This window comes from Cervus elaphus, chromosome 3 (genome assembly GCF_910594005.1).
Source record: "Cervus elaphus chromosome 3, mCerEla1.1, whole genome shotgun sequence".
Lineage (NCBI taxonomy): Eukaryota > Metazoa > Chordata > Mammalia > Artiodactyla > Cervidae > Cervus > Cervus elaphus.
In genome coordinates this window covers 18,282,984-18,308,627 of record NC_057817.1, presented here as the reverse complement: position 1 = coordinate 18,308,627, position 25,644 = coordinate 18,282,984, and the positions used below count along the sequence as shown (strand labels likewise).

Genomic DNA, 25,644 nt, shown 5'->3' with positions numbered 1-25,644 from the left:
CATGTGTATGCTTATCACTGTGTATAATGCATGTATAGATATTCAGTTATAACAAATATGTTTGTGTTACACTATTTTACAACATTCTTGAAATAATTGTTGCCTTTAGGTACAGGAGCTTACAGATCTTCTGAAAGCAAAAAATGAAGAAGATGATCCAATCATGGCAGCTGTCAATGCAAAAGTAGAAGAGTGGAAGGTGCTTTCTTTCAATTGCTATAATAGCTTTTAATTTTAGATTTCAGTTTTTAGTCTTAATTTTCTTTAAAGGCTTTGTACTGGTTAGTGCGATTTTTGTTAGTTATTTCCAAAGGTATATGAAATGTCCTAGCTAGAAAAGTTTTAGGAACTGCCATGTATAGATCTCTAGAGTTGTTTTTAATCATTTAATTTTGGAGGAGAGATGTTAGTAAATGTATTCTTCACTTTGTTTTTACTTAGTGTCTTTTAAGGATTAGTTTACATCAGTACATATAGTATTGCTTTGTTCTTTTTAATGACTGTATGACTGTAATTTTTCTTTGTAGATATGCCTCTTTCATTCAAGATATTTTATGCTTCTTCGTGTCATTTTAATGTTTTCTTTTTAAAGATTAGTTGTACACACTTTGTAATTGCAGGGAGCTAGTTATAACTTCTTGTTTTAGGAATGGGTTTTGGAAACTTAAAGTTGTTTAATTGAAAAGATTTAATTCCTTAAAAAGAAAAAACCACAGTGTATATCTTTGAATCATTTCTTATTCGAACCTCAGGCTGTATGCACAAAAGGGACAATAGTCATTCCAATTGTTGCTGTTTTCTCACTTCCAAAATGTTTTTGCCTGTATTTTCTTGATCTGTTAATGGTATATATTGAAGTATGGATCATAAATGAGGAATGGTTTATTAATTTTCCTCTTATGTAACAGACCCTATTTTGTTTATTTCTAGTTAATTTTGTCTTCTAAAGATGATGAAATTATTGAGTATCAGCAAATGTTACATAGTCTGCGGGACAAACTGAAAAATGCCCAGCTTGATGCTGATAAAAGTAATGTTATGGCTCTACAACAGGTAAAACTTTCTCAAAATTTGATTTGTCAATGAATTTTATTAAAGTTGGCAGTGAAACTCTGAACTGTCTTTCATTTATCTCCTGTGCCTAATCTAGTCACTGGCAACTTTGGGTAGATAATAAAGTCTTTAGAAGTTTCTTATACCATACATTCCTAAGCAAAAATTATAATTAGATTAAGAGTTAAGAATAGAATTATTTTGTGTATTTTTCTCTGTTGATGCAGATAATACATTTATTGTTTGGGAATTATTTACAAGGAACTATTAAAAACTTTTAGACATTTAAATATCATAGTGCTCTTACTATATTATACTGTGTTTTAGTGCTGAAATATGCTGTACAATGTAAAATAAACTAAAATATGGCTATAATTTGTACTATATAAAATTTTTATATTTAATACCAATGTATTCATATATGCCTGGTAGTCCAGTGGTTAGGACTCCATGCATCCACTTAAGGGGACATGAGTTCGATCCCTGGTCTGGGAACTAAGATCTGGCAAGCCATGTGGCATGACCACAAATAAAAGAAGGAAAGTAAAAAAGGAAAGACGTTACACTTGCATAAACTGTTTTCTCTAGTCATAGTCTAAAAGAAAGAAGGAAATTTGGGAAGTATTTGGAGACTAAGGACAGGTGCAAAGGACAAGATTTTCAAATGAAGTACACTATAAGGGTGAAAGTGAAGAGTGGTGAGGAAAAAAAAGCACAAGGCAAAACGGAAACATATAAAATGATAAAAAGATAGTTGGATGATGAGGAAAAATAACACAAAAGGCGTCATAAGTCACAAACATCAGAGAGTTCTGGAATTTCTGTTTGCCAGAGTGCTAGCTCTTGTATTGTCTTTAAGTATTGGAGAGACAGCAATATACCTACAGTGATTAGTGTAGTTGAGGTATACAAAATAGTAAAAGACAGAGTTTGATTTTTAAAAAATATATTTTATAATTCTGTTGAATAAAACAAGCCCTACCTTTTTCTTACTTCTAGTGAAAGTCGCTCAGTCATGTCTGACTCTTTGCAACCCCATGGACTATACCATCCATGGAATTCTCCAGGCCAGAATACTGGAGTGGGTAGCCTTTCCCTTCTCCAGGGGATCTTCCCAACCCAGAAACAGAACCCAGGTCTCCCGCATTGCAGGCAGATTCTTTACCAGCTGAGCCACAAGGGAAACCCTCATACTTCTAAATTGTATATTAATATTCAGAAAGTGAAAATATGTGATATTCAAAATATTTTATAGGGTATACAAGAGCGAGATAGTCAAATTAAAATGCTCACTGAGCAAGTTGAACAATATACGAAAGAAATGGAAAAAAATACATTTATAATTGAAGATCTGAAAAATGAGCTCCAAAGAAATAAAGGTAATTCAATGTTTTATAAGTATGTAGTTATTTTAGATACCATTAAATTTTTAAAATGTTTTATTTTTATTAAAATGGAATTATGTTATAGCACTATATTGTTGATTTTTCTCTATTTGAATTTTATCATATTTAAAAAAAGTTTTACCTGATATTATTAACTACTTTACATGTGATACTAGTGTTTAAACTTGTAAATGGTGGCAGTATTTTCTATAGATTTTCTCTGATGAAAATTACATTAATCTCTATTACCAGATTGGCTGTATAAAAGAAATGAAAAATGGTGATGGTATTTATCCTCCTCTTTGTAATCAACAGAGAATGAAAGAAAATAAACTTTTGATAAGTGTAACAATGTTGCAGAGATTTTTTCAAAAGTAATTGACTTGTCAACATTTGAATTAATCTTACCCAACTTGATAATGTCATTTTCTACCTACCCTGGGTCATGCAAACTTACCTAACTGATCAAATCTTTTGAATGTAAGCCCTTACAACATCATTGATCCTGTATTTCCATAACACTACATGGTATAGTTATACCAGAGCACATTAATGCAAACTGTTCATAATTTCATGACATAGTAAGTCCATTTATTGTGGTTGCCAAGATAAAAAAAATAAGACATGGGAAATAATGAGTGAGTCTATGCCTGTGTTTTTGTGTAAGTGAAATAACAGTGGTGGTGGTGGTGGTGAAGGTGTGGTTGTAATTTAGATAGTGAAGCAAAAGCTTCACTGAGGAGATATTTAAACAAAGGCTTAAAGGAACTGAGGGAGGGAGCCATGCACATGTTCCTGAGAAGGGGGCAAATGAGCTCAGGGCACTGAAGCAGGAGTGTGTGGCGCATGTTTGGGGGACAGCAAAGACGTCATTCTGACTGGAGTGGAGTGAGCAGGTGGGCAGTCATCGGTGTGCAGTCAGAGAGGTAAGGCTCTATCCTGTGGGGCCTTACGATTCATTGCGAGGACTTTGGCTTTTCTTTTAAGTGAGAATGGATATCAAGGAGTTTCTGAAGAAAGGAGTGATGTAGTTTGACTTGGACTGTGTCCTCCATAGACTTGAGGAGTGGTAAGGACAGAAGCAGGGAAACCTGCTCACAATAAAACTATTGTAGCAACTTAGGGAAAGGTGACGGTAGCTGAAAGCATGGAGGTAGCAGTGAAGGTATATGTAGTCAGTTCTGGATGTATTTTGAAGGTGATAGAAATGAAATTTGCTGACAGATAAGATGTCAAAGGTAAGAAAGTTATCAGGGTTTTTGGTCTGAATGCTGGGGAGAACTGTGGAAAGAGAAGGTTTAGAGATGATTGGATACTTAGTTAAACAAGACCTGGTAAGTGAGAGATGCTTATCAGACATCAGAGTGACAGTGTTAAGTAGGCGGTGATGGTGGTGCTGCTTTAGCCGCTAAGTCATGTCTGACTTTAGTGACTCCATGGACTGTTGCCCTCAGTCTCCTCTGTCTTTGGGATTTTCCAGGCGAGAATACTAGAGTGGGTTGCCATTTCTTCCTCCAGGGGATCTTCCTGACCCAGAGATGGAACCCAGGCCTCCTGCAGGCAGATTCTTTACTGACTGAGCCACCAGGGAAGTCCATTAAGTAGGTACTTGTATATAAAACTCTCAGGTTCAGGAGGACAGTCTAGGCTAAACATACCAATTTGGGAACTAGATGCATAAAAATGGTAGTGGAAGTCATGAGGCTGGCTGAGATGATCAAAGGAGAAGGTGGACAATGTTGGCTAAGAAGAAAAATCTTAAGACTGAGCTCTGGGATGCTCCTACCTTAGAGCTTGGGGAGATGAAAAGGAACAACCAAAGAGACTGAAAAGGAAAGACCAGGGAGATGGGAGGAAAACCAGAAGTGTGTGGAGCCCCGAAACTCACCTGAGGAATGTCGTTAAGGAAGAGCATAAGCGGCTGTGTTAGGGCTGTGTTCACTGCTGCTGCTATGCCAAGAGGAGCACTGAAAACTGACCACTGGATTTCTTAGTGGTGGTTTTTAGTTCAAGAGAAAATACAGAGATGAAATAGGGCAAATACAAAGACTTCTGAAGGCTGTTTCTGCAAAGGAAAGGAGAAAAATAGAGTGGTATCTTGGGGGAAGAAGGGTAAAAAGTGTTTTTTAAGTGGATGAAATAATCATGTTTCTAAGTTAATAGGAAAGATCAATTAAAGAAGAAGCAATTCATGAATTGATGACTTAGGGGAGTGACAGAAGGACTTCTGGACTAATAGCCTTGAGGAGGCAATGGGATGGGATCTAGTGTTCACTGGAGTAGCAGGCTTAGGAGCACAGAGAGTTACCCATAGTAGCAGGAAGAAAGCTGGAGTGTATACGTAGAGTTGAATGTGGTTGGGTAGATGTCCTGACAGTAAAAACTTCTATTTTCTCAAAAAACAAGGAAGCAGAGTTCTTGGATGAAAGCAAGGATAGAGGCAGATGTATTAGAAGTTTCAGATTAAAGTAAAGAGAAGGTGTGAATTGGTCATCTGGAAGAATGAACAGACTCAGGAAGTGTACTGTGATTATTGAGCACCATCAAGGTCCACTGGATATACTTATTTCTATGTGTGTCTGTGTTATATATGTTTGAGAGTTATACTTTGCCAGTAGCTTAAATTCCTTTAAAAGGATGATAGGTATTGTGGGGTTTGCATATTCCGGTCAAGAGGAGGAAAACTGACAGTTGATCTCTGATATCAAATAAGGAAGGGGTCTTATTTAATGACACTATGTTGGTCTGAAGTCATATGACCCCGAAAGCCCACAGAAGGTGTGTGTACTACATATTCTTTTTCTTTTTATAACATATTCTTTTTGTCTTGACTTTAACATGTATATGTCAGTTAATAGTGTTCCCCCTTCATTGATTTGGATTAGTTTTAGTTCTCAGGAGCATCTGAAAAATGGCAAAATCACGATGGAGGTTTATTTCTCACTTGTGTACTGATCTAGAATTAGGTGGTCTAGGGTATTGCCTTCATTTGCCTCATGTAAAATATAACTTTACCTTCACATCTTGTCCCAAACAGCAAGATAGAGCAAGAGGAGGCAAGAAGCAAAGAGCATGTACTAAAGGATAGGCAGTAATTTACTATGGAAGGGTCATGCAGCAGAAGTCCTTACAGACTCAAGGAGATCAAACCAGTCAGTCCTAAAGGAAATCAACCCTGAGTATTCATTGGAAGGACTGACGGCTGAAGCTGAAGCTCCAGTTATTGGTCACCTGATGCGAAGAGCCAAGTCATTGGGAAAGACCTTGATGCTGGGAAAGATTGAAGGCAAAAGGAGCAAGGGGTGGCGGAGGATGAGATGATTAGATAGCATCACCAACTCAATGGACATGAATTTGAGCAAACTCTGAAAGGTAGTAAAGGACAGAGGAGCATGGCGTGCTGCAGTCCATGGGGTCGCAAAGAGACAGACACTACTTAGCAACTGAACAACAATGCAGAAAATAGAATAGATTTTGGGGACAGCAGCCTCTTTCACATTCTCTAGAAAGCAGGGCTCACTTCTTATAAACATGTGTGATCTCCCACACTAGTCCAATGCCTTATATAAGTATAGACTGTATAATTCAGTAGATGTTTACTATGATAAGAGTGATTATTGGCAGTACAATTTAAAATGATGGGAATGCTTATTTTGGTCTTAGCAACAATTTGGTAAGATGTACAAGTAGGAATTTTTAGCAACTAGTTACAGTTAAGTTTAACTGCAAGTGATAGAAAAAAAAATCAAATGTGACAGTAGTTTAAAAAGGATGGAAATGCGCTTTTCCATAATCGAAGTTGAGGCAACTTGTATAGGGTTGCTGAGCTAGATGAACAAATACCAGATACCAGGTACCTATATCTTGTTGCTCTGCCTGTCTCAACATGTGGTTTCCATCTAATGGAAGAAGTTATAAGTTATATGCAGTTAAAGGAAGACTGTTTGAGTCTGGCTGGAGCCCTAATGCACATATTCCAGCTGGTAGGCAGAAGGAAGGAGAAAAGAAAATTTCATTCCTCTCCTTTAAAAAACATTTCCTGAAAATGTGCACATAGTCTTTCTGTTTATATCCATTAGTCACATAGCCACCCTTGGCTACTGAAATATAAGTGGAAATTTAGTCTTTGTTTGAAGTGGCCATGTGTCCAACTGAAAGGCCATAGTTCTATTACAGTGGACACAATGGAGGATGGCTGATAGAAACGGATTATCAGCCTTTGCCACAATGATCATTCCTTGTAAAGTAGAGCTTTCCAATCTTTTATAATTCATACCCTTTCTGCTAAGATTTTCTTAGAATCCTTTTTAGTTTTATTAATAAAATAGAGTTAAAACTTATTTTATAAATATAAATTTATAATATTAAATGGACTTTTTAAAGTGACATACCACTCTTCCTGCTTCCCATATTGGAACCAGTCATTTATAGGAGTAAGGAATCACTTCAGTTCATTGATGATTTTAATTTTTACCCTGTAGGAGCTTCAACACTTTCGCAACGGACTCATTACATGAAAATTCAGTCTAAGGTTCAAATTTTAGAAGAGAGGACTAAAGAGGCTGAGAGAACAGCTGAATTGGCTGAAGCTGATGCTAGGGAAAAGGATAAAGAACTGGTTGAGACTTTGAAGCGATTAAAAGATTATGAATCCGTATGTATTTTTATCTTGTCAATGACGGAGCCACTTCAAGTTAGACTGTTCTGTGCCATTTACTGTGTGCATTTAAAAACATTCCAGAAGTATCTCATGATAAAGGTTATCCTAACTGACTTACACTGAAGTGTTCAAACTTCTGTGTAGCATTAACATTTTGGCAGGAAAATTGTTTTCAAACCATTTGGATAAAGCCTTTTGCCCAGATAATCAGCTTTGCTGAGGCAGCAGGATTGGGTTCTTTATAATCTATGCCATTGTACCACCATGTGACGCCACTGATTGTATAAAAGTTGTAAGGGGGGTGCTGCCTACTGTGCCAACACAGCTTTACCTTGTACTTTTTATATTTTTAAATCTGGTTACTGCTATATCACACCACTGATAACCTCCTTATTCTAATGGTATTGCTGATTCTCCCTTACTGTTCTTTTTCCATATGTTGTTAAGTGTTTAATATGTAATATTCTGAGTTGCTTTGCCATTAGGATGCTGTAGTGGGAAATGTCAATTGTTCCATTTCCTGTTACTATTACTACTGGATTTGTTTTTAAAAGTACCATAAAAAAACACAGTTTAAAGATATAAATCTTAGTTTTATGTGCACTTCCCCTCAACTTAATAAGAAATAAATAAGAAAATAAATTTATGAACTTGAGAATTTATTCAAATAAACAATGTTATATTTAAATCACATTGGGTATTTTTCAGGGAGTTTATGGTTTAGAAGATGCTGTTATTGAAATAAAGAATTGTAAAAACCAAATTAAAATAAGAGATCGGGAGATTGAAGTATTGACAAAGGAAATCAATAAGCTTGAGTTGAAGATCAATGATTTTCTTGATGAAAATGAAGCACTTAGGGAGCGAATGGGTAAGTCATCTTTTAAGATAAGGAGTTTGCTCAACCCTAATGGTCAAGTCCTTTTTTTGTTGTTTATTTTTATTGTTAATAATTGGATATACTTTTTTTCCAAATAACTCCTCCTATAAAAATATTTAAAATTAGTACAAGTGGAACTGTTCCAATTGAAGTGGGATTATGGATTTGATGGAATTGGGATGATAGTTGGCCAGATCTGGAGCATTGCTATATTCAGTCCAAGATCGCCTCAATAATAATTGCTTGTTTAAAAATGAAAGTCTACTAACTTAATACCACATATTACAAGTTACCTTTATTTTCAACAAAAGTAATTTGTTAGTTTGCAAAATGCTCTAACTTCAGATGAATGTTGGGAACATTTAGAAATACTGTTCAATCCTTTTTAAGACTTTATTTGATAAATATTTGAATTTTATAGTTTAGATTAAGTTTTACTTAGGTTGAGGATTATAAGGTTACTATTGATTATAAGAAGTAATTAGTAAATGTAGCGTGAAAGTTTGTATGTTGATATCAGTAAATAGTTCACTAGTGAATAGTTCATTAGTTTGAATGTTATGACAGTCTAGTGTAAATTGCTACTTTAAAATGAAAATAAAGATGTAAATAATGATTTCATTATACTTGGTAGATACCAATTAATGCTCTTCTAGTGTTAAAGTGATCACCTGTAAAAACTATTCTCCAAAGGAAAAAAAAGTAAATATTTTATACATACTATTTATTTGTAAAAGAGTTTCTAACTAGGACCCAGAGTCATGCCAGGACCTCAAGTTAGACTTAGTCTAATCAATTTGACCTATCAGATTATGGCCAACTTCAATCTGGATGTTCGTAAAGATGACTGAACTACATAGATAGTAGTCATAAACATTAGACTTTCTGTATTTTAAAGGCCCCAAATCTTGCTTCATAATTATTGAGACAATCTTGATATTTGGTTTTCAGAGCATGGTAGCCTCTTAGTAATAGGAAGTTAGGAAAGAGAACGTCAGTCTAGTCTTGATAATATAATTAATATTGATATCAGTAATGACTACTCTGTGCTAAGCACTGCTATAAGTACTTTATTTGGGTTAATTTTATTATACCCCTGACAACAAGTCAAAAAGAAATGCATACATACATGTTGCTGCTGCTAAGTCTCTTCAGTCGTGTCCGACTCTGCGCGACCCCACAGACAGCAGCCCACCAGGCTCCCCCGTCCCTGGGATTCTCCAGGCAAGAACACTGGAGTGGGTTGCCATTTCCTTCTCATACATACATACATACAATATTATCCCTACAACTAATTAATAATTAAAAGTGGGAATTGAACCCAACTGTTTTATTCCAAAGCTTCTGTTCTTAATATATTATAGTACCACTATGACAGTCCAACATGGAGAAGACAGATCATAATGTTTTTATCAGGATTTCCATTAAATTGTGATAAAATTTTAGCTTATACAGTTCAAATACCTGAAGAATTCTTGCACAAAAAGTACCCCGTTCTTCAGTGATGGTGGCTAAATAGATTATAACCAGTTGCTTGATGATAACCAGTTGTTATATGAAGTTTTTTGTAGCTCATTAGAATATGAATAAGGTTTTAATCATACTGCTTTTTATTTTAGGCCTTGAACCAATGACAATGATTGATTTAACTGAATTTAGAAAGAGCAAAAGTTTAAAGCAACAGCAATACAGAGCTGAAAACCAGATTCTTTTGAAAGAGGCAAGTGCAGTAGTCAACTGGTTATTTTCCTTGTTGAAGCAAAGAGAAATACTAATAGTTTATACCTTGTAGATTGAAAGTCTAGAGGAAGAACGACTTGATCTGAAGAAAAAAATTCGTCAAATGGCTCAAGAAAAAGGAAAAAGAACTGTCACTTCAGGTACTCTGTTACTCCAAACCTTTAAATAATCATTAGAAAATGAATTGTGTGGATATAGAATTTTCTGTAAGTTGGAAATAGTATTGCTGTATTCCTGTGGTTTTGCTACAAGTTTAATAAATGAAAATAATGGCTTGATGAGAGTGTATGAGTGTCATTGAGTTCAGTCCTAAATCTGAAACAGTTAAAAAGAATAGTAAGATAAGTGAACAAAAAACAAACTTCAGAATCATGGACTTTAGAAAACTTTCTACTATAATCTTACTAATTTCTAGTCAATCACAATATGTTGTGATTAGTAATGATAAAACTTAGTATTTCATTAATATATATTACTGTTAATATTTTCTCTCCTTAAAAGCTATGCATTCGAAGCTTTCTTTGTACATTTTTCTTTGCTAAGTGAAAATAATGTTTTATTGAATAAAAATTAACATCTTTTTTTGTTTTGATTTATCTTACATGATATAAAGAGAACAGTTGGTTTAGTTCTTTAATAGCTATTGCTTTTTTGTAAGAAGACCATAGAGACAGATTTTTTTTTCTAACTTGGCCCAAGCTCACAAGTATCTGTGAATAATAAAGGTTTTTTTCTTTTTAGCATTATGCTCTCTATAGTACATCAAAAATTTCTAGAAGGGCAAAACTTTGTAATTTATTAATATATTAAGCAATTTAGTAATCATTCATGATTCTTTATGTGTATATATTTTAACTATTTTAGCACTTATTAATATGTGAAAAAAGAATGATAGAGAAGATAGAATTTGTATTGTTTCTTATTAATATCTTATTAAAAGTGGCCTAAATCAGGCAGTTGTAAAGGAGGCTACATATGGATCAAGGATTTTGGAAATAACTATTTTACCTTTTGTTTGAATTAAAACTTGATTTAGTTTTTAAGAATTAAAGTACTGGGGGCTTACCAGTGGTTAAGAGTCCGTGCTTCCACTGCAAGAGGTGCAGGTTTGATCCCTGGTCTGGAAACTAAGATCCCACGTGCTGTGAGACATAGCCAAAAAAAAAAAAAAAGCATTAAAATATTGGGATAATTAAAGAGTTATTTTTATGTTGCTCATTTGTGCATTCTTTTATTTGTAGGATTAATTGCTGAGGACCTGAACCTAACTGAACACTTTTCTCAAGAGAATAGAATGAGAGAAAGAAAATTTGATTTCATGAGCCTCAAAAATATGAGTGAAGAACAGTCAAAGGTAAATAGTAAAGTATTACTATGGCAAAGAGAATGAATATTATTATCAGGCTTTCATTTCTTCCACTATTATCTCCTTTTGGACATTGCTTCTTTTTATACTTGTTAAAAAATCTCAGATAGATCCCAAGATTGATTCATGAAATGTTGTTTACTCTGAATACAGATTAGGAGTTCAGATAAAGTAGAGCTGCCGCATAGGAGACCATCATTCAATATTCCACAGTCACATCAGAATGAGCCAGAAGAGACTATGACCATGGGATCGTTATCGAGAATGTTATCTGAAATTCACCAGAATGTAGAAAGTGAAGTGAATCCTTTTGTCTCTTTAACTACACATTCTTCATCTGTACAAGTGAAAGATAATATTTCACCTCCAGGAACTATTACAATAAGGGAGATTTTTAAAGCACCCTGTCTACAGTCTTTAAGAAATCTAGAATCATTAATCAGTACCTTTAGTAAAGATAGTCATGAAGAAATAAACGAATATTTATGTTCTTTTTCTGATGAGTCTGTGAAGAAAGTGACAAGAAGCCATCAGGCACTTGAAAAGACTAATTTCACACAAAAAAGTGATTCATCTTTACGAGCCTTATCAATAGCTTCAGATTTAACGCAGAAGTTATCACTTAGGCAAAAATCAGCAATATTTTGTCAACAAATTCATGATAATAGAGCTGGCATGGAAAAATCACAAGTAGCAACATTAGAAGATGAACAGGTTCATACCCCAGTCAACTTTGCTGATACCAGTTTGAAAGAAGATATAGGAAAAGGTGAAGTACCCTTACAGACAGAAATCTGGAAAGGTAAACTTGAAGTTGATGTTCCAGACCCTGTGCCAGTTACTGCACAATCAAAATTACCTCAGATAGATCCACTTGAAAATCTTATAGAACAACTACGGACAGAACTAGTATTTCTTAGATCTCAGGTGAGCTATCCTCCAAATAACGTTCCTAGGATTTTCTTTTAATTCATTTTTATGACTTTTTAACAAAATTCTATAAGTATCAATTGTAATAATGTTTCTGTTTGCACATTAACACTAATTTATTCACATTCTTTCTTTTAAAAATCTAAAAATGCAGTATGTTTGAGATGAACTCATTAACTTGCCTAATTTGTTACATGTTTCTTTAGAATGAAGTCATAGCACAGGATTTATTGATCAAAGAAGCACAGAATAGAAATGCAGAAATAGAGCTTGAACATCTTAGAAGCCAGGCAGATCAGGTAGTGTAAAGGCAGATCATTAAAAGAGATGATTGTGGTGCTAAAGAGAAAAACCTTCATTATCTGCTTGCCTTTTGCCGTGGTGTTGCAGGGAGGGAGAATGGGAGGCGTGATCATTGCCTGTTTCACCTTTTAAGTTTTATTTTATTTTTATGACTGCGGCTATGTTTCTGTAGCTTGTTTTAGGTATTTTAAACCTCAGTTGGTCAAACATTTCTTTAAACTTCAAAACTATAAACTATTCTAATATTTTTTTAAAAAAACAATTTTCTCTTTATTTTGTTTAGAATGAATTTCTTTCAAGAGAACTAATTGAAAAGGAAAGAGATTTAGAAAGAAGTAGAACAGTAATAGTGAAATTTCAAAATAAGTGTAAGTCACTGTTATCTCTTATTTTTCTTTACTTACTTAACCTGTACTGAAAATTATGGGTCTGAAAGGACTTTAATACATTCTGTTCTCTAGTCTGTTTTAGCCTTAACTATGTCTATAATGCATCAATGTCAGTCTCTCATTTATTTGGTTTGCCTTGCTGTATTTCTTTTTCAGAGAATGTTATTAATCTGAATTTATTGTAATGATAAATAAGTCTATTTTTTCTCTTTTGTCTTCTAATGAAAGTGAAGTTAGAAAATAAATGTAAAGGTTTTAATATAAAGTGAAAGCAAAGTATGCTTATGATTTATTTCTTTCAGCCATGAGCTATATATGTGTATTATTTAAATAGGTGTCCAGTGTTATTTAACTATTTACACATTGGATTTATACTTGAATTTTTTGTACATTTATTTGTATTCACATTTTATAAATGGGTTATTTTTGCTATATGTGAAATACTTGTCATCTCTATAGCATAGTATAATTGTAAATTTATACCTAGTGTAAATTATAAATTGTAAATCTCATTCATTCAATAAATATGTCATTTTTAGTAAAAGAATTAGTTGAAGAAAATAAGCAACTTGAAGAAGGTATGAAAGAAATATTGCAAGCTATTAAGGAAATGCAGAAAGATCCTGGTGTTAAAGGAGGGGAAACATCTCTAATTATTCCCAGTCTTGAAAGACTAGTTAATGTAAGTTATTTTTATATTTAATAGTTTTATTTTGTTGTTTCATCACTTTAAAAATGTTGTTCTACTCTCATTGGTCTCCACAGCTTCCAATGAAACATTACTGTCATTTGAGTCATTCCACTGCATGAAATGTATAGTTCTCAGACTACTTAAAAACTTTCTCTTTTTATTTTGTTTTCACCAGTGTGACTGTAATGTGCCAAGGGGGGTGTGTGTGTGTGTGTGTGTGTGTGTGTGTGTGTGTGTGTGTGTGTGTGTGTGTGTGTGTGTGTGTGTGTGTGTGTGTGTGTGTGTGTGTGTGTGTGCGCAAAAGGGGGGTGTGTGTGTGTGTGTGTGTGTGTGTGTGTGTGTGTGTGTGTGTGTGTGTGTGTGTGTGTGTGTGTGTGTGTGTGTGTGCGCGCGCGCGCGCGCGCTCCTTGTTTGGGGTTTCGCTTGTTCACTTGTTATTCACCACAGTTGAGAAATTTTCTGCCATTAATTTCTTCATTATTTTTTCTGCCCCCATTGTCTCTAGGACTCCAGTGATACATGTTAGACAAATCCCTGAGGCTCTGTTCATTTTTTCCCTAATATTTTATCTTTTTTTCTCTGAGTTGGATAATTGCTATTGATTTATCTTCAAGTTCACTGATACTTTCTTCTGTCATCTCCACTTTTTATTTTAAGGGTCACGCTGAGACAGAGGCAGCAAGATGAGTAAAATCATATGTAATCTCATCAAGAGTGTGATCTGGGATTTAACTCAAAGCAGTAGATTTCTAAGAGTAAGCCTTTAACCTAAGAAGAGCAGAACAGGCCACATGAAGTAATAACTTATACTAATTCAAAAGGGATAGCAGGAAGAAATAGGCAGAAGGAGGTACTCTGACAGATGACAGAGTAGTCTAGTTAGTTGTCTTGTTGTCTATAAGGTCTTTTGGAAAATGAGATTGAATTAGACAGTGATTAGGGACCCTGAAAAGTATCCTATAACAATAGAAAGTGGACTTAAGTGCATAACAATTATCTGATCTAAAGTGCCATTCTGATGATCTCTTAGAGGAGGTACTGCTATGTCATTGGATGGGGCATATCAATCAGAAAAAAGGAAAAATAACAACTCAGAAGAGAAGCAGATGAATTCTATGGAAGCAGTAGTATTAGGAACGCCAGAGGCTGTCAGTTAAAATAGAAAAAGTTAGAATTTTACTGGGCTGTTTATTTTGTCAATATTTGATTACTAAATAGAGTTCCCCTTGTAGAATAGAGTTTGATCTGAGACATAGTATTAGAAGTGGGTTGGTGACTTCAATATTCATACTATTTTTGTTTATCCAGAACTCTTGGATAAGACTATTTTATCATACTTTGCTTTTATTATCTTGTATGCTTCAACTGTATGGAAAGGAAGCAGTGAAATTTTATCTAATTGAATGTAGTAGCTATTTCATTCCATTGCTTAAGTTTTACTTTAAGATGCTTCATGGTTTCAAAGTACTTACATATAAATTATCTCATTTTGACTGTATAAAAGCTTTGTGAAGTGAACAGAGCTAACATTATTTCCCCTTTTTTAGAGATAAAGAAGCTAAGATTTAAGGAATTTTAAGTCACTTGCCCAGCTAGTAAGAGATTGGTTTATATTTGAACTTTAGTCATCTTGTTCCTGTTTAGTTGTTTTTCTGGTCTACCAGTCTACTTGGGTTAACTCAATATTTGTTAATTGTTAGAATGAGGTGATCAGTATGTTTGGTAATACTGATGTAGGTTAACTGGTTTCTTATAAATTTGTAAGAGATAGAGTTGGTATACATTATTACACATGGGAGTAGTATCATGCTTAAATATGAGTGTTATTTAAAGATGGATTATTATACTATGATTTTAATGTTTTTCTTTACATTTCAATATAATTTAAATATATTAGGCTATAGAATCAAAGAATGCAGAAGGAATATTTGATGCCAATCTACATTTAAAAGCCCAAGTTGATCAACTTACTGGAAGGAATGAAGAATTAAGACAGGAGCTCAGAGAATCTCGGAAAGAGGCTATAAATTATTCTCAGCAGTTGACAAAAGCACATTTAAAGGTGAGAATTTTTTTAAATAAAAGAAAATGCTAAGCTTATGAACAAAGGTTTAATGTGAAACTTTTTTTTAAATGACTGTTTTATGAGAAAATGCCCCTTGAATTAATTCTTTCTATATTAGAAAAGCTTCTGTTTGGATTTTTAAAATAAATTTAGTGGAAAAATGAGTACCTTATAATGTAAAAATGTTTGTGTGTTAGTTGCTCAGTCGTGTCTGACTCTTTGTGATCTCATGGACTGTAGCCTGCCAGGCTCCTCTGTCCATGGGATTTTCCAGGCAAGAATATTGGAATAGGTTTCCATTTCGTTCTCCAGAGGATCTTCCCTGACCCAGGGGTCGAACCCCTGTCTCCAGCATTGCAGGCAGATTCTTTACCGTTTGAACCACTAGGAAAATATAAAAGGATACAAAGATTTTAAATGTATTCTTAGGCATCTCTAAGCAGAAATTACATTATAATTTAATTAGTACCTGGCAGAGCATTCATATATCTACTTGTTAAAGTTACTCTTTAGGAAATGTAAGTTACTGCTTTTTAATTTGTCTTTCTTTTTTTGTAAGAGATGAGATTCTCATTTCTGAACTGTTTGTTTCCAGATAGATCATCTTGAAAAAGAAAGCAGTCTTTTACGACAAACAGAAGGATCAAATGTTGTGTTTAAAGGAATAGACTTACCTGATGGGATAGCACCATCTAGTGCCAATATTATTAATTCTCAGAATGAATATTTAATACATATCTTACAGGTACTGAAAACTTTATATGTGAATAGCATAATAACAATTTAATCATCAGCTGTTTCTTTGAGTTCTTAGACTTTTAACAGTGAGATGTATTTTTACTGGATTTTGATGTTAGATGGAATGTTATGAATAAAAGCAGTTTATTCTGTTCATCTGAATGAAAAGCATGTGTGCCATGCATATGAAATACATGATTGACAGATAGAATAACATGCAGCTACTATAAGGTAGTAATATATAAGTAAGGTGAGCTCTTTTATCTATTGCTGGTTGGAAAAGCAATTCAGATGAATAAAGTCTGACACAGTCTTTTGTGTAATGATTAGAATTGTTCCTTTTTTGTGTGTTGACTACAAGAAAAACTTTTAAGAAAAGCTGTCTTAAAATTATCTTTTATTTCTTTCTTCCCTTTGCCCTGTAAGATGTTAGTTAATCCATTAGCAAATCAGAGAGGATACTGCTTGCTCTATATTTGTTTGTCAGCTTTGCTGTCTCTGTTTTGGTCGTTATGAATGGCCTAATGAGAGTTGCTTTTCATTTTTTCATTTGGAGTCTGAACAGCCATAAAATCACCTACTTTGCAAATATAATTACAAAAATGTGTTCAGAATCAATGAAAATAAGTTTTTGGTTATAAGCACTGCTGTTTCCCTTTCCTAAGTAATCCACTTGTGAATATACTTGAGTTATGCTTATCAAATGCTTGTATTTGTAAATTACATCACTTAATCTTTGAGTATTAGAATTGAACTGTTTATTAGATCATTACTTTATAATTCATGTTGTATCATTATTCTTAAATTTCTGATTTTAACACTCTTCCTGAATTTATTCTTCTTTGCTTCAGGAACACTGTCAATAGTAGTGACAGTATAACCTTGTCATGTTACTTATGATGATTCATTATTTTTTCATCTTTGTGTAAAAACACACACACACCCAAAACACATAGAAAGCATTGTGATAGATTAGCAAACACCAGTTAAAAATCTCCCACTGTTCAAAGTGGAAAAGCAATACTTGAACTCCCAGTCATAAGGCAGCGCAGAGTGCTGGAAGTAGCAAGGTCTTTGGAGTCAGCCAGACCTGACTGCAAGTGTTAGATCTGCAAATATGTAAGGCACCTGGCACCAAGCTTGGCATACATCTCAGAAAATGGTTACCAAGCAGAGTACTAATGAGTTTTTTAATGTTAAATAAGTTACTTGATATTTCTGAGGCTCAAGTTTCTTCATCTTCAAAAGTAAATAATTGGAGAGGACAATTTGAGTGGAGGGATGGATGCATATGTTCACTAAAGGGTATGTGGGGCTGAGTGGCTAGAGGCAAGTTTGTAACCACTGTATCTGATCACTTGTATGGTTCCTGTAACTATTAGAAATATATGATGAAAATAATCTTATCTGTTTCATAGCACTTCTCTTTTACACATATTATCTCATTCCATATGCCATAAGATGTTCAAAATAATCATAGAAATGATCTGGGCTCCTTATGGATTTGTTGTCTGTTATCTCATATATTTTTCTATAATCTTGTCATAATATGAATTTATAGTTTCATATTTAAAATATATCCTGATGCTTTTTTCATTCTCATTTCTAAACCAATTTTTAGGAACTAGAATATAAAGAAAATAAGTTAAAGAATTTAGAAGATTCTCTTGAAGACTATAACAGAAAATTTGCAGTAATTCGTCATCAACAAAGCTTATTATATAAAGAATACCTAAGGTATAGGTGTTAGCAAAACTTTATAAATATAAATGTAGCATATTCTTATTAAAGTTAAGTAACAAAAAATATTTAGATATTTTCTTCTCTTTTTTCTTCTACTCTTCACCTCTGCTTTGTGTTTTAGTTCCTTGTCCATAAAATTCTGTGATAGTAATACTTTTTCATAGTTACTATTAATGTAATGACTTAATTATGTAAAATAATTAATTATGTGGAAATGCCCAGATCTGAGTGTTTTGTGAATATCATGGCACATATGAACAGTTTGTGTCAGCAGTTAGTAGTTCTTTTTCATCACCATCATCATTATTCATGTGTTTTCATAGAGAACTAGCCTTTCTTATCTCTGCCATCTCATCTGTACTAATGGACTAATATCTTTAGAAATAATTAGAATATCTGATCAAAGATGGTTTAAACACTAAGAGTGATTATGATTTAATCCAACAGGAAAGCCAAAGCTAAGTATAGGGTAGGTCATGTTTGGGAATCTTCTAGTGTATGTCAAATTAGGAGGTAGGAGTTCAAGGAAGATGGAACCATGTCCATTGAAGAAGAGGGGTGTTTTCTTTTCACATAATTCTTTGTTTTTATTTATAAAATTTTTTCTAGAGGCCTCCGGCAGACTTAGATCTCATTAGCCAGAATAGTAAATGAGCTCTCCAATTCATATGTCCAGGTTTGAACCATTCAGTGCTGACACCGTAAGTGGTTTATGCCAACCAGATTGGAGGTCTGGGTAGGCAACAATATATTATACACCTTCTTTAAGTCTAATGATGTATTACTTTGTATGGATTCTAAGTATTTCACGATTATTTAACACTCAAATTTAAGAATAGGGTCAGAATACCGAGACTTGATTTCCAGAGTAAGTTTGGAATATTGATTATTTTCTCAATTATCGTCTGTTTTTAATAAAATATTTACAAGATCCATTATCATTATAATGTAATAGTTATAGAGTAGTAATTTGTAGTTTAAATAATTTGATAAAATAATTTCTTTACCTTCAATTTATTAAATAATAATAATAACTTCCAGGGTTAACCCTTTCAAATGGCATTTTAACTTATGTTACCATATGTTGATTAGTTATAATTTCTCTTGTTTTATGGTAACTAAATTTCCATTATCTAAAGTTATCTCTTCCTATAGATTTACTGTGTTGCTTTTTTTAAAAATTCTTTTTAAGTGAAAAGGAGAACTGGAAAACAGAATCTGAAACAATGAAAGAGGAAAAAAAAAGACTTGAGGATCAAATCCAGCAAGATGCTATAAAAGTAAAAGAATATAATGTAAGTAAAGCACTTTTAAAATCAATATGCAGTATTATTCAAACTAAGATAGCTAGATTCAACAAGTAATATAAATGTGACTTTGTGCAGAATTTGCTCAGTGCTCTTCAGATGGATTCAGATGAAATGAAGAAAACACTTGCAGAAAATAGTAGAAAGATCACAGTCTTACAGGTGAATGAAAAGTCACTCATCCGGCAATATACTACTTTGGTAGAAATGGAGAGACAGCTTAGAAAAGAAAATGGGAAACAGAAGAATGAATTGATGTCAATGGAGGCTGAAGTTGGTGAAAAAATTGGACGTTTGCAACGTTTTAAGGTATGTCTGATTTTTCTCAACTCTGAAAATTTTCAGATGAGAAGGATAGTATGATGACTAACTGTCACCTGGATTAATAGTAAACAGTTATTAACATTTGACCATAATCGCTCCATTTGCTTTTTGTAAGAGTATTTTAATTGCAGACATTTCTCCCCTTAGGATTTTAGTATGCATCTCTAAAAAGAAGTCTTCTTCTGTTTACATAACCACAGTAACTTTATCATACTTAACAAAATTGACAACAATACTTTATATATTGTTGAATGTCCAGATCACATTCACATTTCCTTAGTTGTTCCTGGATCCAGTCAAGGACTCTGCATTGTCCTTGGATGTTTCATATCTTAAATCTTTTTAATATAGAATCTCCCCCTTTTCCTTTTCCCCTCTCTGGAAAATATTGAATGTTTAATTATATTCTGTCATAATTTTATTTGTTCCTCTAACCATTATATTTACTAAAAGTTAACTTTGAAGCTGTGGTTGTATTCAAGGAAACATTTTGGCAAGAACACTTTGTTCTTTATAAATAATACTTTATATTGTATCATTCAAGAGATGGAATGTCTGGTAGTCCCATGTTTCATGATTGATAACTGTGTTAAGGGGGAGACAGCCATATATCTCTTTTTAAGTGATTTAGTTAATTAACTCTTTGGTAATATTTTGATACCATGCAAATAACCAGTTCTTTATCAGTTCTCTAATGATTTTAACATCCACTGGTAATTGTTGTTGCCTGACCCAATTATTTCATTAAGAGTTGCAAAAGTCATTATTTTTCTAGTTTATTGTGTACATTTCATTTATTAGCCAGAGAAGGCAATGGCATCCCACTCCAGTACTCTTGCCTGGAGAATCCCATGGACGGAGGAGCCTGGTAGGCTGCAGTCCATGGGGTCGCTAAGAGTCGGGCATAACTGAATGACTTCACTTTCACTTTTCACTTCCATGCATTGGAGAAGGAAATGGCAACCCACTCCAATATTCTTGCCTGGAGAATCCCAGGGACAGAGGAGCCTAGTGGGTTGCCGTCTATGGAGTCGCACAGAGTCAGACACAACTGAAGCAACTTAGCAGCAGCAGCATCTATTAGCAGACATTCTTTTATAAAATAAACAGCTTTTCCTCATAAGCCAAAGTTCTTTAGTTATCTTGAAACATGGTTCCTACTGTCAGGTGTAGTTTAAAGTTTCTTTACAGTTCTTACTGTCTTTATAATATCTCTAAGGATGTGTCATCAAAATAATATATTCTATAGTGATGTGAAGTAATTCTTTGTGTGGTTATGATATACATTTGCTGTGGTTAGGCTATTTATTTTACATTTGTTTTCAATTTCAGGGATAACTTTTTAAAAATTAAATTTGAATACATAAAGCATTTACACAAAAGATGTCATCAGAGAAATCTTACTTCAGTCCTTGTACCTTTTGCTTTATCATATTCCACCCATTCGCCTCTTTGTTGTTGTTGTTGTTTCGTTGCTAAGTCGTCTCCAACTCTTCTGTGACCCCATGGACTGTAGCCTGCCAGGCTCCTCTGAAATCTTGAGTGGGATTGCCCAGGCAAGAATACTGGAATAAGTTGCCACTTTCTACTCTGGGGAATCTTCCCAACCCAGGGATTGAACCTGCGTTTCCTGCATTGACAGGTGGGTTCTTTACTACTGAGCCACCTGGGAAGCCCTTCATCCCCTTTAGGTAACTGAAAATCCTTCTGTTTTCTTTTGCAAGTGTTAGCAAAGACACAAAAAATTGCATGTCATATGTATTCTTCTACATCTTGCTTTACATCTGATCTTATAGCTTATTTAAGTATGCATATATTCCTTTGACATGTCTGAATTTATATAGGAGCATGTAAATCTTCCCTGGTGACTCGGTGGTAAAGAATCCGCCTGCAGTGCAAGAAACATAGGTCCAATCCCTGGGCCAGGAAGAGCCCCTGGAGAAAGAAATGACATCCCACCCCAGTGTTCTTATGAGAGATCTCATGGACAGAGGAGCCTGGTGGGCTCCAGTTCATGGAGTAGCAAAAGACTTGGGCATGACTTAGTGAGTAAATGACAACAACAATGTAAACCAAAGAATTCAAAGAAAAATTAAAATGTTACTTGAGTTCCTTGCCATTTCCTTTTAAATGTAATAATGAGTGAAATTGTCATGCTAATAAACCTATCTACAATATGAAATATTCTTATTTTTGTGTTATATTTTGTAGAATGTTTTCCTTGGGAGTATTACAAATATGGTTAGTATTTGAGATAGAAGGAAGAAAGAACTGGAATTTTCTTCCTCTTCAGCCTGAATTTTTGTTTGTTTTTGCAACACTTTGAAAGCTAAAAAGAAAAGGGAGAGGGTTATTTTTTTTTTCATTTATTTATATTAGTTGGAGGCTAGTTACTTTACAATAGTGTAGTGGTTTTTGCCATACCTTGATATGAATCAGCCATGGATTTACATGTGTTCCCCATCCTGAATCCCCCTACCACCTCCCTCCCCATCCCATCCCTCTGGGTCATCCCAGTGCACCAGCCCTGAGCACTTGTCTCATGCATCAAACCTGGACTGGCGATCTATTTCACAATTGATAATATACGTGTTTCAATGCTATTCTCTCAGATCATCCCCCCTCGCCTTCTCCCACAGAGTCCAAAAGTCTGTTCTATACATCTGTTTTTTTAAAGATGGGAAACATGATCTCCCTCACCCCACAGCAAAAGTGAAACAGAATCCCAAGGGTAAGGTAGAATAGGGGATATTTATTTATATAAGGAAGTTTTCAAAATGAGATCTGAAGTACTATTACAAATATTTTCCCCTCATTATTCTACTTCAGAATGAATTATAACTGTAAATCATTCTTTGTGTTTTTTTACTTTTTTTTATTTTTTATTTTTGGCTCTGCCACTTGACTTGCAGGCTTTTAGTTCCCCGACCAGGGATTGAACCCTGGCCCCCACAGTGAAAGTGCTAAGTCCTAACACTGGACCATCGGGGAACTCATAAATTCTTTATCTTTGTCATGTCATAAATTTGGTTTTCTGTTCAGACATTTCTTTTTGGTGTTAATACGATGTCTTTAAGTAATGACTTTTATAGCTCTGTAGTTAAAGAGTTGAAGATGAACCAAGTAATTTAGACTTTGATATTATTTATCATAGATAGCTATGATTCAAAGAACTTTTTTCTCCCTGAATAATATTTTTCAAAATATCTTTGAATATTCAAACTTTTTCAAAACAAAAGATCTTCTTTAATTTTATAGCAAGTATTTTTAATTATAAATAATCAGAAATAGGGACTTCCCTGGTAGCTCAGTGATAAAGAATCTGCCTGGCAGTGCAGGAGACATGTTTTCAATCCCTGGTCTGGGAAGATCCGGCATATTGTGGAGCAGTTGAACCTGTGTGCCGCAGCTGTTGAGCCTGTGACCTGGAGCCGGGGAACCGCGACTACTGAAGCCCGCACGTCTTGGCGCCCGCGCTCTGCAGCAAGAGAAGCCGCCCACAGTGAGAAGCACCACACAGTGAGGAGCTCCACAACTAGAGAGTAGCGGCTGCTTGGCACAACCAGAGAAGAGCCCTGCACCGCAGCAAAGACCCGGCACAGCCAAAAAAATAAAAATAAAAACAGCAGAAATAGCTAAACTGCATGTTACCTGCAGGGATGCAAATTTTGCCTTTCAGTTTTCAAAAGACAAATTTTTTAAAATCTCATATAACATTTTAAAAAGCCATCCAAAGATATATTCTAAGTGATATGCTTTCTTGCTGCTGTATATACACTTTTCTCAAATTAATTGAATTTCATTTAACTATGACAGGAGTTATAAAAGAATTCATTTTATTTATGTTAAGATTTTCAATGTCCAAATATCATTTCTTGTATGAAAGTAATTAATAATTATTGCAATATGTTTTCATACAGGATACATCTAATTTTTTTTTAATGATTCTGAAATCTGTTTTGCTTTCAGCTGTATTATCTCAAAAGTGGCTAGTGCTTTACCAGAAAAAAAAATACAACACTTCAATTCAGTGTATCTTTATTTACATAGGAAATGGCCGTTTTCAAGATTGCAGCACTACAAAAAGTTGTGGATAATAGTGTCTCTCTGTCAGAACTAGAATTGGCCAATAGACAATACAATGAACTGACTGCTAAGTACAGAGATATCTTGCAAAAAGATAATATGCTTGTTCAAAGAACAAATAACTTGGAACACCTAGAGGTAAGTTGATGTGATCCATAAACCTTGTGATATTAGCCTTTTTGTGTGTGTGTGTGGGGGGTGATATCTGTAGGTAGAGAATAATTTCTGGACAGCTTCTTCCAGGTCATCATTCTTAGCCCATTTAGATAATTTAGCTGAATCAGACCTCTTAAGCCAGGCACTTAAGAAAAAAGAACGTGAAACATATAGGATAATGTAATCAAAAGAGAAAGCATTATTAAGCATCCACCACTTTCTCTTACCCTGATCTCGGATTCCCTCATGGCCCATAGTTTTTGGGGATGGATATAGCAGAGAGTAGATGAGACATAAGTCGCTCTTTCTGGACCATGGGTGACCTCTGCAAATCCGGAGCCTTTCTTAATACCCAGAGAGAGGAGTGGCATGGAGGGTCTTGGTTTAATTCAAGGAGTCTATGAAAGAACCCTGGTGGCTCAGATAGTAAAGAAGCTGCCTACATTGCAAAAGTTCTGGGTTTGATCCCTGAGTGGAGAGGATCTCCTAGAGAAGGGAATGGCTACCCACTCCCAGGATTCTTGGAGAATTCCATGGATAGAGGAGCCTGGTGGGGTACAGTCCATGGGGTCTCATAGAGTTGGACAGGACTGAGCGACTAACACTTTCACTTTCATGAATAGGACCCAAGACCCTTTATAATTCTCTTCTAGCTGCTTGATCTTCATACGTTTTACATTAAACTCCTGTTTTTGTTTCTCTTCTTCATCAAAACTAAGAAACTATGTCTTTTGGTTCATTTTCTTTTATGATACTCTGATTGAAGTAGAATGAGATCTAAATCTTTTGGTTGGAAAGCTCTCACTTGCTTAGGGGGACATATTCAAGAAAATATTCTGAATAGCTTTCAGTGGCTCCTACACAATTACCTGTTTTTGTTGTTCAGTTGTTCAGTCATGTCCAACTCTTTGCAACCCCATGGACTGCAGTATGTCAGGCTTCCCTGTATCACAAATTCCCGGAGCTTACTCAAACTCATATCCATCAAGTCGGTGATGCCATCCAACCATCTCATTCTCTGTCATCCCCTTCTCCTCCCACCTTCAATCTTTCCCAGCATCAAGGTCTTTTCCAATGAGTCAGTTCTTCGCATGAGGTGGCCAAAGTATTGGAGTTTCAGCTTCAGTATCAGTCCTTCCAATGAATATTCAGGACTGATTTCCTTTAGGATGGACTGGTTGGATCTCCTTGCAGTCCAAGGGACTCTCAAGAGTCTTCTCCAACACCACAGTTCAAAAGCATCAATTCTTCAGTGCTCAGCTTTCTTTATAGTCCAACTCTCACATCCATACATGACTAATGGAAAAACCAAGGCTTTGACTGGACAGACTTTTGTTGGCAAAGTAATGTCTCTGCTTTTTAATATGCTGTCTAGGTTGTCGTAACTTTTCTTCCAAGGAGCAAGCGTCTTTTAATTTCATGACTGCAGTCACCATCTGCAGTGATTTTGGAGCCCCAAAAAATGAAGTCTCACAGTTTCCACTGCTTCCCCATCTATTTGCCATGAAGTGATGGGACCAGATGCCATGATCTTAGTTTTCTGAATGTTGAGTTTTAAGCCAACTTTTTCACTCTCCTCTTTCACTTTCATCAAGAGGCTCTTTAGTTCTTCTTTGCTTTCTGCCATGAGTGTGGTGTCATCTGCATTTCTGAGGTTATTGATATTTCTCCTGGCAATCTTGATTCCAGCTTACGCTTCATCCAGTCCAGCATTTCTCATGATGTACTCTGCATATAAGTTAAATAAGCAGGGTGACGTACTCCTTTTCCTATTTGGAACCAGTCTGTTGTTCCGTGTCCATACCCTCATTTCAATGTTACATCCTAC

At 34.7% G+C, this 25,644-nt stretch overlaps 1 protein-coding gene across 2 annotated transcripts in view; it reads left to right on the top strand.

The window, feature by feature from the left end:
- CEP290 (centrosomal protein 290) overlaps window positions 1–25,644 on the top strand; it is an 89,148-nt gene that overhangs the window by 13,573 nt on the left and 49,931 nt on the right. Inside the window, exons 10-26 of one of the 2 annotated variants that reach the window (XM_043880783.1) lie at window positions 110–199; window positions 931–1,053; window positions 2,309–2,432; window positions 6,920–7,092; window positions 7,807–7,969; window positions 9,598–9,698; window positions 9,771–9,858; window positions 10,960–11,072; window positions 12,221–12,313; window positions 12,601–12,685; window positions 13,246–13,388; window positions 15,295–15,459; window positions 16,058–16,207; window positions 17,822–17,937; window positions 19,136–19,238; window positions 19,329–19,559; window positions 23,625–23,798. In XM_043880783.1, coding sequence (XP_043736718.1) covers window positions 110–199; window positions 931–1,053; window positions 2,309–2,432; window positions 6,920–7,092; window positions 7,807–7,969; window positions 9,598–9,698; window positions 9,771–9,858; window positions 10,960–11,072; window positions 12,221–12,313; window positions 12,601–12,685; window positions 13,246–13,388; window positions 15,295–15,459; window positions 16,058–16,207; window positions 17,822–17,937; window positions 19,136–19,238; window positions 19,329–19,559; window positions 23,625–23,798 — 2,235 coding nt within the window. The remainder of the gene's footprint in view (window positions 1–109; window positions 200–930; window positions 1,054–2,308; window positions 2,433–6,919; window positions 7,093–7,806; window positions 7,970–9,597; window positions 9,699–9,770; window positions 9,859–10,959; window positions 11,073–12,220; window positions 12,314–12,600; window positions 12,686–13,245; window positions 13,389–15,294; window positions 15,460–16,057; window positions 16,208–17,821; window positions 17,938–19,135; window positions 19,239–19,328; window positions 19,560–23,624; window positions 23,799–25,644) is intronic. The other variant, XM_043880789.1, reaches the window with a different exon arrangement.